The 18,487-nt window shown below is 39.4% G+C and overlaps 2 protein-coding genes across 2 annotated transcripts; one reads left to right on the forward strand and one right to left on the reverse strand.

Annotated features, from left to right (window-relative positions):
• Window positions 1–88: 88 nt before the first annotated feature.
• LOC102703843 (glutathione S-transferase T3-like) lies at window positions 89–4,295 on the forward strand. Its single transcript, XM_015833085.2, has 4 exons — window positions 89–574; window positions 852–1,101; window positions 1,186–1,966; window positions 3,991–4,295. The coding sequence occupies exons 1-3, from the start codon at window positions 387–389 to the stop codon at window positions 1,963–1,965; spliced, it is 1,218 nt and encodes a 405-aa protein (XP_015688571.1). The 5' UTR covers window positions 89–386; the 3' UTR covers window position 1,966; window positions 3,991–4,295.
• A 1,947-nt stretch (window positions 4,296–6,242) lies between these two features.
• On the reverse strand, window positions 6,243–9,309 carry LOC102719554 (putative F-box/LRR-repeat protein 23). Its single transcript, XM_006647160.3, has 2 exons — window positions 8,871–9,309; window positions 6,243–7,203 (listed from the first exon to the last, which is right to left on the reverse strand). Exons 1-2 carry the CDS (start codon window positions 9,206–9,208, stop codon window positions 6,564–6,566), a joined length of 978 nt encoding a protein of 325 aa, XP_006647223.2. The 5' UTR covers window positions 9,209–9,309; the 3' UTR covers window positions 6,243–6,563.
• Window positions 9,310–18,487: the final 9,178 nt, after the last annotated feature.

Below are 18,487 nucleotides of genomic sequence, written 5' to 3' on the forward strand. Positions count from 1 at the left end.
TCCACAAGACTCAACGGCTTCACCAGGTTCAAGAAACAAAGAAACTAGAAAAACAGCACTGGGAGAATTCGAGTAGTTTGTATCCTCTTTCTCCTGGATTCTATGCGTCGTCGTCGCCTCGGCACCTCTCGCGCCCGCAGCTCCCGCGCACGCACTCGCTTCCCGCGTGTGCCTCTATGTCCGTCAAGATTCTCCCGCGCTCGCAACTGCCGCACTTGCTCCCCCCTCCCGCGCGAGCGCGCAACTAGCGTGATTAAGAGACTGTATCCCGGCCGTGGAGTTCCTAAATCACACCTCTCTCCAAATCCCCTCCTGACCTGTTCTTCTTCTGTGGATTTCCCTTGATTTCCATGAGCTAATATCCCAAATCCCCAATCTCTGAGCCAATGAATCCCCGAGCAAGGAATCTCAGTTCGAGTTTCATGCAAAGCGCTGGTGATCCGACCGCTAATGATGATGTAACACCTTCTTTGGTCGTCGGTGTTCATGTCCCCCATGGTGGTCACGTGGCTGGTGTTCCTTCATGGTGGTCAACATCATATCTTGGGGCCTCCTCTAGACAAGATTCATCTAGGTAAGTTTAGTGATTTGTTCATATTTGATTTCTTCCCTGTTGTGTGACAGTCATAGCACATTTGATTTGTTCCCTTCTTGCAACTCGTAACACTGAGATCCTGTGTGTTTATAGTCATAGCCTATTTAGTCTGTATGTGAAGAGACCATGCAAAAATTAGTATGGTTGTGTTGACAGTGATACTACCAAATGCCAATAAGTATTAGTGAGGTCCTGTACTGAGATTACTCTCACAAGATTTTTGTTCACTATGCTGAAATCATGATTTTTGTTCCAGGGTAAACCTACCTAGTGGTTTTTTGCAGTTAAACCAACCAATTGACCAACAAAATGAAAATCATAGTCCAGAAAATTTCTATTTTGTTGGCAGTACACCAATGACAAAAACAATTTCTCCAACTCCAAGTTCTAGAAGAACCCCGTCAAGTGGAAGCAATGCAAAAAACAAAGAAACAATTGATGTTGATGCAAATGATGCTCGGACTGAGAAACGTTTGAACTGGACAAAGGAAGAAGATGTTAGATTGGTAAGCCACCTACTTTGTAAAATTTGAGCAGTGCAAAAATATTTTGGGTTGTAAACTTCAACAAGTATTATTTTCTAATTGCAGGCTTCTGCTTGGATGCATAACTCAAAGGACCCGGTTGATGGAAACGACAGGAAGTCTGATCAATATTGGGCAGATGTTACTATTGATTACAACAAAACCACAGAGACTTGCCGTAAGAGAAATCAGAATCAGTTGAAAATCCGTTGGGATCGTGTTAAGAAACTAGTTAGTGAGTTCCATGGTTGCTGGGTAAAAACAAATAAAGTATATAGAAGTGGGGTGAGTGACGACCAATTAATGGAAATTGCTGAGAAGATGTATGCTTCTGATCATTGTGACAAGGATTTCATGTTGAAGCATATATGGAAGGTTGTGAGAGGTGAAAGAAAGTGGTCTGCATATGTCAAAAAAATAGAACATGAAAAAGATAAGAACAAGGGTACAACTAATAGGCCAGCTGAAGTGGTGAATTCAGAAGATAATCCTAACATTCGTCCTATTGGACATAAGAGGGCTAAGGATGAGCACTATGGAAAAAAGAAGACACCTGAAACCTATTCAGCTATTAGTGACAAGCTAGACAAGTTCATTGAAGTAAGCACAATGGCTAGAAAGGACCATGAGAAGATGTCGGAGACACAACAGAACTTAGCAAATAGTAAGGTGGAAGCTGCGCGGTTGAATGATAAAGCAGCAGAAAAACAACTTAAGTGCAAAATGCTGGACACTTATAGAGAGCTACTATTAGCTCCGATAAACAACATGAATGCTAATGCTTTGGCTGAAAGGGAAAAAACATTGGAGAGTATGAGGTTGGCCTTATTTGCTTCAGATAATTAAGGTAAGGCCACCAGCTTTTTCCAACTGTAAGTTGCATGTTCATTTTTGATGTGGTTATGTGAACACGTACTAAAACTAAATCTGTATTATTTATTTACTAAAACTGAAATATTACTGTGAGCACTACCAGCCCACTATATATATATATATTTCTTAGCTGAAACTGAAACTGAAAATTGCATGTCAAACTGAAAATTAAATGTGAACACTGCCATCCCACTATATATTTATTTGCTGAAATTGAAACTGCAGTATTTATTTACAGAAACTGAAATATTAGTGTGAACATTACCAGCCCGCTATATGTATATTTCTTAGCAGAAACAGAAACAGAAACTGAAAACTGCATGTGAAACTGAAAATTAAATGTGAACACTGCAATCCAACTATATATTTATTTGTTGAAATTGAAACTGCAGTATTTACTTACCAAAACTGAAATATTAGTGTGAACACTACCAGCCCACTATATGTATGCACGGCTAGCCCACTATATATGCACAGTGGGCACCTCTATATGCACAGCCAGCATATCTCTCTATCTCATCTTGCCTACTCCTAATGTCTCACCAACCACCGAGTGATGCTGAACCTCATGCTGATGATGGCTGCATAGACCCAGAAGATCTATACACAATTGATGAATTTCTAGCAGAGCAAGAAGTATTAGAAGATATGCAAGACGCAATGGTTGCAGAATTGAGTCATGACATTGAAGTGCTAGAAGAAGGGAGGAAACGAAACAATGGTCCAAGGAGATATCTGTCGAGGCCTCGTGAAGAAGCCAATCATCGGCTTATGGAAGATTATTTCACGCAGAATCCTATCTACAATTCTACGATTTTTCGTAGAAGGTTTAGGATGAGGAGGCCCCTGTTTGTACGCATTGTTTTTTTACCTTAAGATTCGATGCTGTTAATCGTCCTGGGCTATCTCCAATTCAAAAGTGCACTGCTGCTATAAGACAATTAGCAAATGGAAGCCCAGCAGATCAGCTTGATGAGTATATTAAGATCGGTGAGAGTACTGCAGTAGAGTGTTTGAAGTTATTTGTGAAGGGAGTGATTGAACTATTTGGGAGAGAATATTTGAGGCGACCAACGGTACACAATGTCGAACAGCTAATGGAAATTGGTGAGCGTCGTGGGTTCCCTGGCATGCTAGGGAGTATTGATTGTATGCATTGGCACTGGGAAAAATGCCCTTATGCATGGAAGGGATGTATACCCGCGGTGATCACGGTGTACCTACGATCATTCTAGAGGCAGTTGCTTCGCATGATCGTTGGATATGGCATTCCTTTTTTGATGTTGCTGGATCCAACAATGATATCAATGTGCTTAACCAATCACATTTGTTTGTTGAGAAGCTGAGAGGAGAAGCTCCTGAGGTACATTACTCTATCAATGGAAGGCAATATAATATTGGTTATTATCTAGCGGATGGCATATATCTAGAGTGGCCTGTTTTCGTGAAGTCTATACGTGAACCACAAACCGAAAAACAAAATTTCTGCACAACACCAGGAAGGGGCAAGGAAGGATGTTGAATGCGCCTTTGGCATTTTGCAGTCTCGCTTTTCTATTTTGCGTCGACCAGCACGTCTATACGAACAAGGAGATCTTGAGAATATCATGCTTGCTTGTATAATCCTCCACAACATGATAATTGAAGATGAGAAGAACATAGAGCAAATTCCACTTGATTTGAATGAGGAAGCCAACACATATTTTGTTCAAGAAGCTACAATCTCTCATGGAGAAAATCCGGAGATGGAAGATGTACTTAATAGAAACATTGCCTTACATGATCGGCAAGCGTACAAACAACTACAATCTGATTTGATTGATCATATTTGGCAAAAGTTTGGAAATTCAAATAAGCAAAATAATTAGGTACATATCTGTTAGTAGATCAATTTTTAGAGATATAAATGTTTGTGCTTATTTTTATTCTCTATTTTTATATATATCTTTGTTTTCTATGTTTATTTTTTATCATTATTGATTTAGTTTTTGCTTGTAGATGATGCTGTGCACCATGATGGCTTCTGGAGGACTTGTGAACCTACGTGAGATGACGTTGTGCTGAAGCTGTGAACGCTGCAGGACTTGAGATGATCCTGATGCCATATCTTATTATATATCATGAACTTTTGTTATTTTGTTGCAAACTATATGCGTAGCCTGCTACCTTTTATTTTCTGGATTGGTATGATTAATATATAGAGAAACTGCATGTGCAGTCCAGGCGATGAATCGTATTCCTATATGTTTTTTGTTGCAAGATGTTTCATCTGATCTGCAGAAATAAATTAGGCTATATAGTTGCTTGCCACAGTTGATCTATTCATTTTTTTGTTGCATTTAAATTATCTATGTTATAGAAGCTACCGTAGAACCTATGGATTGGGAAGGGTAATTTCTATTTCACTTTAATTGCCCTCTTTCTCTCTTAGAAACGGTATGAAGAAACCAGCCATTGGGACTGCCCTTATAACTATTGGACTGAATGCCGAGAGGGAAAAGTACCATTCACCCTGAGAAAGGTGCTTCAGTGATTGGGTGCTTTGCACTGGCACAAAACTATTCGCTGGATTTTCTTTTTTTGGAGCCGGGAGAGCCCCGGACTGGCCTTCCAATTTCATTAAGAAATGAAAGCATATAAAGTCTGTTACAAACCAGCTTAAACGCTGAGCCCGGCTAGAAGCCTAGGATCCAAAGGACACTATTCAGCTGAAATGAGTAAGAGAAACAATGTCAATTACCATGATCTATGTGGCATGTCACAAACCTTCTTCCCTTTAGGCCCCCTTTGATTTAAAGAAAATTCATAGGAATTTTAGAGAATTTCATTTCTATAGAAATTTTTCCTATAAAGCCATTTGAATCAAAAGAATGAACTCTATGAAATCCTATGAAATTCCTATGGAATGCATCTTCCCATACAAGTTTTGGAGGAAAAAAATTTAAGGGTAAAACCTCATGGAAAAAATCCTTTGAGTCTTTATCTCTCCTTAAATTCCTGTGTTTTTTCTATGGTCTAATCAAACGGTCATTTCTATATTTTTTATGTGTTTTGTAATTCTCTGTTTTACACTTACATTCATGTTAGAATTCTATATTTTTTCTATTCCTCCGTTTTTTTCAATCGTGTGATTTAAAGGGGCCCTTAATATTTAAGCTGGAGAAGATGGAACGCAGGTTTTTTAGTTACTTGAGTTGAACCTAGAGGAAATAAAAATGATGTAGACATCTGACTATCGAAATTATTTATAGAATGATGTACATCCATGTTCTAACCTTTCAAGATATATATACCAAATATCGGTGAAGAGAAACAACAGTCTATTGTTGAGCTAAAAGATGGTGAACATGCATACAAGTTAACAAACGGAAGAACTTTTTACGTGCAGTAAGGCAAGCAGTGTACTATAAAATTAAGGCAATCTTCTAATTCTTAACGAGAACAATCATACCAGCCAGAACAAAGTAAACACAAGGCCGGAATACTTAATAAACTGAAGTCGGTTCTCATACCAATGCAGAACAAAAAAAACAAACCAAATGGCAGGAGATCAATCATCAGGTCAGATCATACTGAGTATTCCGTAGGAGCATTAGGTGAAGCTACTAACAGACTAACATTATTTTGCTAGAAAAAAGAACAGCAGAATGGACTAATCTACGCTTCTTTCAGAATATAACAAAATTAAAATATTGTAAAATTGCTTACAGGGGAAAAAACCTACCCACATGATTTTTTATGTTTTCAAAATAAACTTATAAGTGTGTACGAGTGTATGAATTCTCAGGTGATAAGGCCACAATATTTACTAGCTGGGGTGGTGTTAGTTTGTTAGAGCCGTAGGCGTAAGTCTGCTTCCAGATTTTTGTTGATAGCGGATATTTGAATCACTACACCATTTTTTTTTACTTATAAACCAAAATTTAAATTTTCAACCTTAAATTTTAAATTGATTTTGAGGTTTTTCACCAAAGTTTATTTTCCAGCCTTAGCTTTTATATCAATATAATACATATATAATATTTTGATTCACAAAGTATTTTCATTTACAAATATACCGTTTAGCTTTTTCTGTAAAACATCCAAACAATCACCCTATATATGCAATTAAACAAGGCTTTTTCCAACCAAATACTATAGTGATTAGATAACATTGCCCACTAAATTCAAAGAAACTCCTTTTAGGCGGTGGTGGTTCACATACATATGAGATCAGCATTTCACCACCGAAGCAGCAGAACGAGGTTATCATTCATGGCACTCATCATCACAAATTTAAGTCAAACCAATTTAGAAACCAGATGGATACTATGTTGCAACTAGAAAGTACTGCATAAATTGCACATCAAAGAACATGTCCACACAACTGGGACTCATAGTAGACTTAACATATAATTAGTTACAGCTTCTTGGAAAATGAGGACAGCAAAAGAAGAGTGAATATAAACACCAGGATACTTCCTGCCCTGATATGAAGACCTAGATTCCATACTCTTAACAGGCATGAACACCATACTGTTCTACCTCACAATTTTCACATGCACGATGTAACAGTCTGGACCTAATTCTCATCAGATATCAAATTCATCATCATATATGGCACCATCAGAGCATGCATCATCATCATCATCCATATCATCAAAGTCAGCATCATCATCATCAGTGACCACATCCAGTAGATCATCATACATATCAACCTCCAAATCAGAACCAGAATAACCGGTGCTGACAATGTAAGCTCGGTACTTGAAATCAGAGATTGAGTCATGAGGAAGCTTAACATCTCTTATTCTAGCACACTTCGATTTCAGAGCATCATCCATTTGAATGCTGTAGCACTGGCGTATGTCCAGGGATTCAAGGTGTTGGCAATGGTCTAGGATTGACATTAGCCCATCATTAGTTAGCTTGTTGCCAATCAACTGAAGTTCTCGGAGATTAGGCATATTGCTTGCAATCCCTAATGCTCCAGTGTCATCATCCATAACACCAGGGGCTGCATAATCCATTGGAAAAGTATAACGTTCGTTCAACCTGAAGCATTTAAGTTCTGGGCAAGCTTTGCCAACAGATGCACACACATCACCATACAAAGAACAGAATGTAATATCCAGCTCCTCAAGCTGAGGAAAGCCCTTCATTGCCTCTGCAATCCCTTCATTACTGACATTGAGGCACATGCTGAGTTGAAGGCTCTTCAATGAGGAGGCTCTACATGAAAAGATGGATATATCCATGTAAGTGGGCAAGATAAGAAATATCACTTCAAGATTAATATCGTTGAAATAAGAAATAATACATTTCAAAAAATACATCTTCTAAAAAAATTTCTTCTACAGCATTGCTTAGACAATTTGTTCTAAGCTATTTTTTAAGTTTATTTCTCAAAACATTTAATTTACCCATATAATCAAATCGATAATCTGCGTCACTAATCTGCTCAACAATCTAAATAAAAAAGGGCCTAAGTTAAAAGTATTGGGTGAGAACAATACTCATGCATAGTTAGATGCCCAGTTAGCTTGAACACACAGTTCTAAAAATTAACATCACCTCAGCTGACACAATGTGCATGTCATTATATCACAATGACAAACCATAGAAAGTTAGAAACAGTACATAGAATGAACAATCTACTCTCTCCATTCCATATTATAAGATGATTTGGCCCTGTCAAGATTCATCAATATATATATATATATATATATATATATATATATATTCATTATCATCCATATGAATTTAGGGAAGGCCAAAACGTCTTATGATGTGAAACGGAGGTAATATATAATAGATACACACATCATCTCAGCTAACAATTCCATGTGTCTAGAGCAACTAGTCTAACTAACCAGATTAAGCAACAATAAATGCATACTAAGCTGGATGATAACCTGTGTATTAGATACTGCGCTGTCAACAGGCCAATTTCTTCAATGATAATAAATCTTCACAATGCTACCCCATATACATGTCGATGGTATGTTATTAGGTAATCTAATTGTAGAAAGGAAAATGTTTGGTCCAAATGAAAGTCCTATCACTATAACTATATTATCACTTAAACAACATAAAGCTCTGGTTAATTTATTACATGCACAAAGATTATTTTAGATTACCTGCAGTGCTGTTGGATCAATCAGACTCTCAAGCCTAAGCATGATGATTTGATTTCTAACAATACTAACACATTTCTTCTGTATGAATTTAAGGGAAGGTTAGCATAACTTGCTCATTTCTATCAGGAAATCCTATCACCGTGTCATGTGAAATTTACTTGCTAACATAATTTCAAGCTCATCACATACAATAAACACATCAAGGGTGACATGAACTAAACTCACATTCAAATAGAGAAACATGCTTAAAGATTCCCCACGGAAAGAGGGGATGTCAAAAAATTGAAGTCCCACAGTTGAAATTAACAGGAGAAAGGTCTTAACGAAAAAGAGCTATGTTACATCTTATACTTATTTGGTGCCTGTTTGTTTTGCATCTGTAGCTGGGAGCAGTGTCATTGCACTGCTTAACCAGATTTACAAGAAGAATGCACAAAGAGGTGACAAGTTTTAGATGCTTTTAGAATCAGGGGAAGACTCTTTTAGATGTGCTTGTTCATTTCTCGTAATAGAAATTGGGTGTGGGTGAAGGGATATACGTTCTCCTCACTTAACATCAAAGGCAACATGATCAGCTTTCTCATACTAATCTAACTTAGCAGATCTTGCTTTTTACAAACAGATCCATTAATAAATAGAAATGTACAAAGCTTATCCAGATTGGTTGCTATCGCATAGTAAATTAACCAAAGCATGCGTCGTAACCCATCCTGTAAAGAACCAGAAAGGCAACGAGGGGGAGGGAAATGCCGCTGCGACCTCTCGGAGATGTAGAGGAGGAGGCCGTCGGTGACGAAGGAGTCGGCCCAGAATGCCTCCATGGTGCCGGCGGCGCGGTCGACCGCGGCGCGCGCCATGGCCTCCGCCTCGTCGTCCTCCATGATGTCCCCCTGGTGGCTCATGTCCACGCGGCGCCACGGGGTGGGGTCGGTGGCCGCGAGCCGGCGCCACGCGCGGCACACCAGCCCGGCCCCGGTCAGCAGGTCGGTCACGTCCAGCTTCCCGAACACCGCCGCGAGCGCGTCCGACGGCATCTCCGCCCAGTCGCGGCTCTCGACCTCGGGCTCCGCCGCGCCCGTCGGCGGGGGCGACGACATGGCGGGCTAGGGTTCGCGAGATTGGGGGAGGAGAGGCGGTGGTGGGGGTGGGGGTCACGGAGTTGTACTTCACGCTCAGCTTGCCATTACCCCGAAAATGTAGGAGGACGTGGTGGTACAGTCGAGAGCGTACCCCAGCGCATTTCTTCTACGCTTGTCGTGGCTTCTATGGAAAACATTTGGTTAGACAAAAGTGAGTGTCAAGGTGTTGCTAACAGTTTAACATTTATCGTCTCTACATGTTTATAAGTTGTTGTCTTAAGATTTAAGACTGTGTTTGTGGTTGCATAAACCTTTTATCTATGCACGTGTATTTTTGTTGCTTATTAAGAAATTGATTTTATTTTACTTTAAATTCAAGCAGAAAACATTGAACCTTTAGGAAAGTGTTTTGTCATGAGATTATCTTCAATATTCACGTGACCGTGACCTCACCAGAGATAGTAATACGCATATTATTTTAGTATTATTTAATAACTCCATAAATGAGCTAATTAAATATGCAAATAAATTATGCAAGAATAGCAACACTACCCACTACAGCACCAGTCGACACAAACGTTTCAACTTTTCAAGTATTCAATCCTAGGTTCCTAACACAGTTCAACAGTTCATAGTATTCAACACAAGTACACAACCATTCAACAATTAAGAGGTATGATTTACAATCTACCAAAAGAAATTCAGCAATAATTATTACATCCCGATATTTTGCATCAATCAGACAATAACTTCAATCAGGCTAGGCAAACAACCATCAGTTTGCACACAACTTCAGTTGTGGTTATAGTTAATTCACAATCATCCTAAAAGACAAAAAAAGAAAACTTTATAAGCACTACATATCTGTAAGAGAGAGATACTTATGGGCCAAAACCATATATATATATATATTTTGTCGATGATACCGAAACTAATGTTTCCTAACCAGTCAGCTCATGACACCCTAAGATTTATCCGCATCTCAGCTGGAAGGGGTCACAATGCCTTGTGTTAGAAACAAAGGCACAAACGAGACACAAATTTAACGTGGAAAACCCTTGTGGAAAAAACCACGGGCGCCAACCGGCAATAACCACTACGAGGATATGATTACAATGCAGGGGAAACAATGAGAACTCGTTTCTTCCCGTGCAGACTACAAGAGTATATATAAGGGGAAAAACTAAGAGTCCTAATAGAATAAGGCGAAAGAATCATATTAGGAAACTGATCTGGCTCCTAGTAGGAAATAACTGGAAGAAACCTATAAGGAAACTAATCCGAATATAATTCCAGTTACAATTCGGATCACATATTTAACAATCTTCACCTTAAGACGAATTTGCTCTTGTAGCATCAAAATCATCAATCACCAATAAACACCTCATAGGTCAAATTGATTGCGCGTCAAATAGTCTCTTGGACTATACCGTAACACCAACCAATCTTGAGCAAAGCTCAAACTTAGTGGCAGGAACTGACTTTATCATCATGTCAGCTGGATTATCATGAGTACTTATCTTGCATACCTTAACATCACCATCAGCAATAACACCTCGAATAAAGTGATATCTGACATCAATGTGCTTAGTTCTCTCATGAAACATCTGATTCTTTGTAAGACAAATTGCATTTTGACTATCACAAAATATATTTATGCAAGACGTAACTCCACAAAGCTCAGTATACAAGCCTCTGAGCCAAATAGCTTCTTTGCAGGCTTCAGAAATAGCCATGTACTCTGCTTCAGTAGTAGATAAGACAACATTTGCTTGTAAACTTACCTTCCAACTAACAGCACAACCTCCAATAGTGAAAACATAACCTGTAAGCGATCTTCTCTTATCCAAATCTCCAGCAAAGTTTGAATCCACATAACCAACAAGTCCATCTCTAGACGTCCCAAACTGCAAACAAGCATTAGAAATACCACGCAGATATCTGAAAATCCATTGAACTGCTTTCCAATGCTCTTTGCCAGGATTAGCCATGTATCTACTGACAACACTCAATGCATGTGATAAGTCAGGACGTGAACATACCATGGCATACATAAGTGAACCAACTACACTTGAATATGGAACTCCAGACATGTACTCAATATCAACTTCTAATTGTGGATAGGAATCTGAAGATAATCTGAAATGTGCAGCTAAAGGAGTGCTCACTGGTTTTGCATCATGCATATTGAAACGACGAAGGACCTTTTCAATATAACCTTTTTGGCTAAGATATAACTTGCCAGACTGTCTTTCTCTGGTAATTTCCATACCGAGAAATTTCTTCGCTGCACCTAAATCCTTCATCTCAAACTCACTACTCAGTTGTGCCTTTAACTTTGCTATCTCTGATTTGTTTTTTTGCAGCAATCAACATACCATCAACATAAAGAAACAGATATATAGTTGAACCATTAATCTCTTTGAGAGAAACACAACTATCAAATTGTGATCTTTTGAAATTCTGAGAAAGCATGAAAGAGTCAAATCTCTTGTACCATTGCCGAGGTGATCGTTTCAACCCATAAAGGGACTTATCCAACCTACAGACAAGGTTTTCTTTAGCAGAAACAACAAAACCTTCAGGTTGCTCCATATAGATGTCTTCTTCTAACTCCCATGTAAAAATACAGTTTTCACATCTAATTGCTCTAGTTCATAATCATGCATTGCAACAATACCAAGTAAAGTGCGAATCGAACTATGCTTCACAACTGGGGAAAACACATCATTGAAATCAATACCTGAAATCTGGTTATATCCTTTAGCAACTAACCTTGCTTTGTATCTTGCCTCATCAGTTGGAGATAAACCTTCCTTTCTTTTGAAAATCCATTTGCAACGGATAGGTTTCTTCTCCTTTGGCAATTTCACCAATTTCCAAGTTTGATTCTTTTCAAGTGACTCCATATCATCATGCATGGTAGCTATCCATCTATTGCTATCATCAGAAACAATAGCCTCAGAATATGAAGAAGGTTTTGCATTACCTTCGATTTCTTCCGCCACACTCATAACATAAGCAACTATGTTCGCTTCTTCTATCAATCTTTGAGGGGCTTTAATATTTCGTCTAGCTCTGCCCTGTGCAATAGAGTATTTTGGTGACTGCTCAACAACAGAAGAGTCTGACTCTTCAGTAACATGTGCATCTTGGTTAATAGCAATATTCTCTTTTTCTGGTGCATGTCCTGAACTGATCAAGCGCTCCACCTGCACGCTTGCTTTCTGCTGACTCTCAACAGGAACACTAGTAGAAGACTTATCATTCAACATAACTGATTCATTGAAGATGACATTTCTACTAATCACAACCTTTTTAGTTTCAGGACATAATAACTTGTAGGCTTTCACATCAGAAGGATAACCAAGAAAGATGCACTTAATAGCTCTTGGCTCCAATTTATCATTATCAACGTGAGCATAAGCAGTACAACCAAATACTTTTAGGTCTAAATAATTAGCTGGGAAACCAGACCACATCTCAATTGGAGTCTTCTTATCGATGGCATAACTGGGTGAGCGATTAATAAGATAACAAGCAGTGGAAGTGGCTTATGCCCAAAACCGTCTAGGTAAACCTGCATTTGACAGCATACAGCGGGCCTTTAAGATAATTGTCCTGTTCATACGCTCAACTACGCCGTTCTGTTGAGGTGTATGCGAAACGGTGTAGTGGCGCACAATGCCTTCTGACGTGCAATATGATTTAAATTGCTTAGAACAGAACTCCATCCCATTATTAGTACGAAGGATTTTCACCTTCCTTTTAGTCTGTCTTTCGACCATAGTCTTCCACTCCTTAAATACTGAAAAGGCTTTAAATTTGTGCTTTAGAAAATAGGGCCAAACTTTTCTCGAATTATTATCAACGATAGTCATCATATAACGAGCACCTCCAAATGACCTCTTAGACCCCATAAGTCAGAATGCATATAATCAAGAATACCTTCAGTAGTATGTGTAGATATGGTAAACTTCACCCTCTTGTGTTTGCCAAAGATACAATGCTCACAAAATTTCAACTTTTCGATGTTTTGTCCATCTAGTAATCTTCTCTTGCTCAATTCTGCCAAACCAATTTTACTCGTATGCCCAAGACGCATATACCAAAGATCAGTAACACCGGAATTCAATAATGGATCAGTAACTGCAGCAACATTACCTACTATCGTAGTACCTCGTAGATGGTACAAATCGGCAATCTTAATATCAGCTTTCATCACAACAAGAGAGCCTTTTGTTACCTTCAAAATTTCGTCTTCACCGGAATATCTGTATCCTTTGCGATCAAGAGTAGACAAAGCGATGAGATTTCTCTTCAAACTGGGAATATGCCACACATCTGACAATGTTCTAACACAGCCATCAAACATCTTGATCTATATCGTACCAATGCCCGCAACTTTGCAGGGTGTATTATCACTCATCAAAACATTACCACCTTGTACAGGTTCATAGGTAGCAAACCAATCCCTATTAGGGCACATATGATAGGTGCATCCAGTATCAAGAAGCCACTAATCACTGGTTTGTACACAACCAGCATAAGCAACCAGTAATTCTGCATCTGGTTTATCATCAGTAGCAACTGCGGCTTTACCGTGCTTGCTCTTCTTGCTTACCTTTCGGTCTGTAATTTTCCTTTTGCTTTTCTTTGTTCTGTAGCTTCCAACAATCAGAAATATCATGTCCACCTTTCTTACAGTATTTGCACGACTTATACCTGCCTCTGGACTTTGATCTCCCGCGGTAGCTACTAGAACTTTTGTCTCTTGATTTGTTGTCCGTGTTCTTCTCCTGTTGCCTACCCCGAACAACCAAGCTTTCTGCTTATGAATTAGAACCTTCAGAAGGTACCATCTTCTCCATCTTTTCTTTGGCATTCAAAGCATTATAAACTTCTTGCAAAGTTAGAGTATCACGACTATACAAGATAGTATCTCTCAAATTTGCATATGAGCTAGGCAGCGAGCACAACAGAATAAGATCTAAATCCTTTTCATCATACTTTATCTCCATGGACTCAAGGTCAGCAACAATTTACTTGAAAGTGGAGAGATGATCCATCATAGACTCATCATCTTGCAACTTGTGCAAAAATAGCTTTTGCTTCAGGTGCATCTTGCTGGTCAGATCCTTTGTCATGCATATATGTTCCAGCTTCAACCATAGCGCGGCGGCTGTCTTCTCCTTAAGCACCTCCTGTAAAATATTATTAGATAGATGAAGATGGATATATGCCATAGCCTTACGGTCTCTTTTCTTCTCATCGTCGGACCAATCACTTATCCTTTTGTTGTTGAATCCATCAAGCCCATCATCCAGATCTTGCTGTGCAAAGAATTGCACGCATCTTCACTTGCCACAATGAGAATCTTGTGTCTCGATCCAAAAGAGATAGATCATACTTCAAACTCGCCATTGGGAATAAATCCTAAATCTGCTGGTATTAATTTATTGAACCCTAGCAGATACGCAAAACTCTAGTGCTCGAAACGAAGCACAATAGATGATCTGATAGCTTTCAGGGTACACAAGATCGGGTAAACGTAGCAATTGAACCAAAAAAATAATTTACTGTAGCACCTGGATGGATTGGATGGAACGATCTGTTTGCGCCTCCTCTACGTGCGTGAGAGCAGTAGAGAAAAAACAATTTGCTTCCTCCGAGCGTGCGTGCGCCTGCTGAGTCACGGCGCCGACTCCATAGATCACCGAGAAAACCCGGTCGGCGGCGGCAGTGTAGCGTAGATTAATCTTCGCGGCTCTGATACCACTTGTTAGAAACAAAGGCACAAACGAGACACGAATTTAACGTGGAAAACCCTTGCAGGAAAAACCACGGGCGCCAACCGGCAATAACCACTATGAGGATATGATTACAATGCAGGGAAAACAATGAGAACTCGTTTCTTCCCGTGCAGACTACAAGAGTATATAGAAGGGGAAAAACTAAGAGTCCTAATAGGATAAGGCGAAAGAATCCTATTAGGAAACTAATCTGACTCCTAGTAGGAAACAACTAGGAGAAACCTACTAGGAAACTAATCCGAATATAATTCCAGTTATAATTCGGATCACATATTTAACACCTTGTCTCTCCACTTGAGGAACAAAAAAGGTGTCAAGGTAGCCCAACGCACAAAGCCCACCAACGTGGGATATTTTTGAAGGCCACCGGACGAGGCCCTTGTGAGGAAATACTTTTGAGGTGAAGGGGCCCTCCACCTATTGTATTTATGTCGAGCAAGCAAGTCAGGCACGTGCGGCGTCTGACACCCTCTACCCTACACCGCATCATTAAGTTCAATATGAAAGTGTTTGCCACTCATTAGATAGGTGTGGAAAGTAGGGGCTTCCTTTGTCGGGTCCCCTTAATCTTTTCATCATCATCATCATCATCATCATCATCATCATAATTGTTCACAACAGTTGATCAAACGGTGACATAAAATTCGTGATTTCTCACATTTCGGGAATCAACGGTGCGCCCATATAATGGGGTTATAACTGCTTTTACACCTGCACTATTTGATATCGCCCATGGCACTTAGTGTCTATTTGGATCCAGGGACTTTTTTGTAGTCCGTTGTCACATCGAATATTTGGACGTTAATTAGGTCTATTAAATATAGACTGATAACAAAACTAATTGCATAAATAAATACTATTTCATTAGACAATTTTTTAAGCCTAATTAAGCTACGATTAGTAAATGTTTACTATAGCATCACATTCGCTAATCATGGACTAATTAGGCTCATTAGATTCGTCTCGCGAAATAGTCCACCGTATAGGGTGGGTTTTATTAATAGTCTATATTTAATACTTCTAATTAATGTCCAAACATTCGATGTGACAGGGATTTAAAAAAGTCTTGGGGGAACCAAATAGTCACTTAATTGCGCTTTTCAGCATGTGCCTAAACTTTGAGTAAACCCGAATATACTCGGTACTAACTACTCAGCTGTAACGGTTAGGCAGTATTGCATAACCTACCCTACATGCACAATATAATTATAAATTACATGTCTGGGGAGACATGACACAAAAACCATCTCCAAACCACACGGGTTCAAATCGCTCGAAGAGAGCAACCAGAGCTAGGTACCACTCGGGTCCGGAAGCACTTAGAACAGTGTTGCTCGAGTCGGAAAACTCAAAACTTTGAGAAACATCTCTTGGGTAACAGTTCATACGAGACTCTATGTTAATTATTACGCATTTAAGCTTATAGTCAGAGGCTACACCTATTAGGTGTATCTCCGATGCACCTAAGCCTTTTTTATACAGTCTCGAAAAGACTTTATGTTTAATTGTTACGCATTTAAGCATAGAGTCGGGGGGCTACACCTAATAGGTGCATCGAAGATGCACCTATTCTTTTCTTCCGTTCGGAGCCATCCACAGCCTCTACAATCGTCACAGAATACTCGGGATCACTCGAAAAGCACTCGGGGAGCGCCCAGGAAGCGCTCGGATAACGTCAAGCATATTGTGTGAAGATACGCCTGATGATCAACAATCTACACAGACGATTTGCGCGGCTATGTACGACTCCGGGGGCTGCTGTGGAATACCCGTACTAGGGGTATCCATAAACTACATGTATACATACAGTCGTAGGGGTATCAAATAGGAAGGAGATTATATCTGTATGGTATCAACCGAAGTTTGGTTACTGTCGGATTGCATGCCACATATACCGGATCTGAGTTGTAACCGAATTAGGATAGATCTTAGTCTCATCAAATTAAGACTCTATCTGTAAACCCTATCCTCCACTATATAAGGGGGATAGGGGCACCCCTTATATGGACGGCCAGACACACGGCATATTCAGATCGGCTATCTTCTAGTTTATTTGCCCACAATCCAATACAATCGTCAAGCAGGAGTATGGTATTATCTTGCTAGTCGAGAACCTGAACCTAGGTAACCCTATGTCTTCATCCTAACCATCGATCTTTACGCCTCGCTAGCCACCCCATATATATTGCTGACATCCATATTATCGACAAATAAATTTACCAATCTAATAAGTCGTGCCCCCTAATGTATTAAAGAGCAGTGCCTTAAAAGACAGGAACCTAATCTAACAAAATCAAGGCTATCCGACTCATATATCATCAGATGCAGTGATCTATGGATGTAATCTAGATGTTACCATTCTCCTAAGATCCAGGCTTATATTTTTGCCCAACTCCGGACCCCTTTTCCTATACATATAAGTACATTACATGGTATACCCCGTATTCTGGTATCCCACACTTATGCTTATAAGGTAAAATTTAAATTTTTATCTGAAATTTAGAGTTGATTTTGAGGTTTTTTACCGAAGTTTATTTTCCACTCTTGGTCCTTAAATCACTAAGAATATATATATAAAGTTTTATCAACAAATTATCTTCCATTTGCAAATACGTCATTTGACTTTTTCTTAAAAAAACAAAACAATCACCCTTATAAAAAAACGTGACAGTTGCCCATTAGACTTCTGGGTTAAAAACAAGGGAAATTTTGGTCTATAGCACAACTTAAAGCTCAAAATCATGAAATACCACAGTAAATTTTTAACTTCGTCTTATACCACAGTATGTTGTGCTTTTGTTTGGTTTATAGCATAACTGGCACTTTCCCTACTAACGGTGTTACGTTAGACAAGAATACCCTTCAGATCTTCATCTTCCAATTACAAACACGCCCTGACCAAAATCCCTAAATCCATGTCTCACGAGTTCATCAGGCTACACAAGGTTCTGACTTCCTAGGAATCGTCATGCTGCGTGTCAGCTCAAGCTCATCGACGTTACTGCAAGTTAATCAGATTCTAGGCCACTCACGAAGTCATTGGTCCTCATTGTCTTGCTACAAATCTGGGTCGCATGTGCATACAGCTGAACACTCAAAATTACCTTGCTATTGATTTATTCAAGCCATCAATCCATCATCTAGAGCTTGTTGGCTACAGCATCATTACCAGAGAGAAAATCTAATCCAGCTGCTTACTCATGCACCCATCAGCATGCTTCTTGTCTTTTCTAATGCCGTCGATCTCTTGCATTATCGCTCGGTGATTAACACCACCATTCTAGCCATCCCATGTGTGTTCCTAGCCTGTCTATCATCGGCGGCGACAGGCTCGTCGTTGTTGCGTCGGATCTGCTGCTATTGCCGGGCTAGTGTGGACATTTTGCAAGATCAAGCCGCTGGCCCTGCTCATCTTAGACGGAAGTAATGACAGCACCTCACGGTTGTGGCATAAATAAAAGAAAATGGTGTAACCTGTGGTATA

This window comes from Oryza brachyantha, chromosome 2 (assembly GCF_000231095.2).
Source record: "Oryza brachyantha chromosome 2, ObraRS2, whole genome shotgun sequence".
Taxonomy (NCBI): Eukaryota; Viridiplantae; Streptophyta; class Magnoliopsida; order Poales; family Poaceae; genus Oryza; species Oryza brachyantha.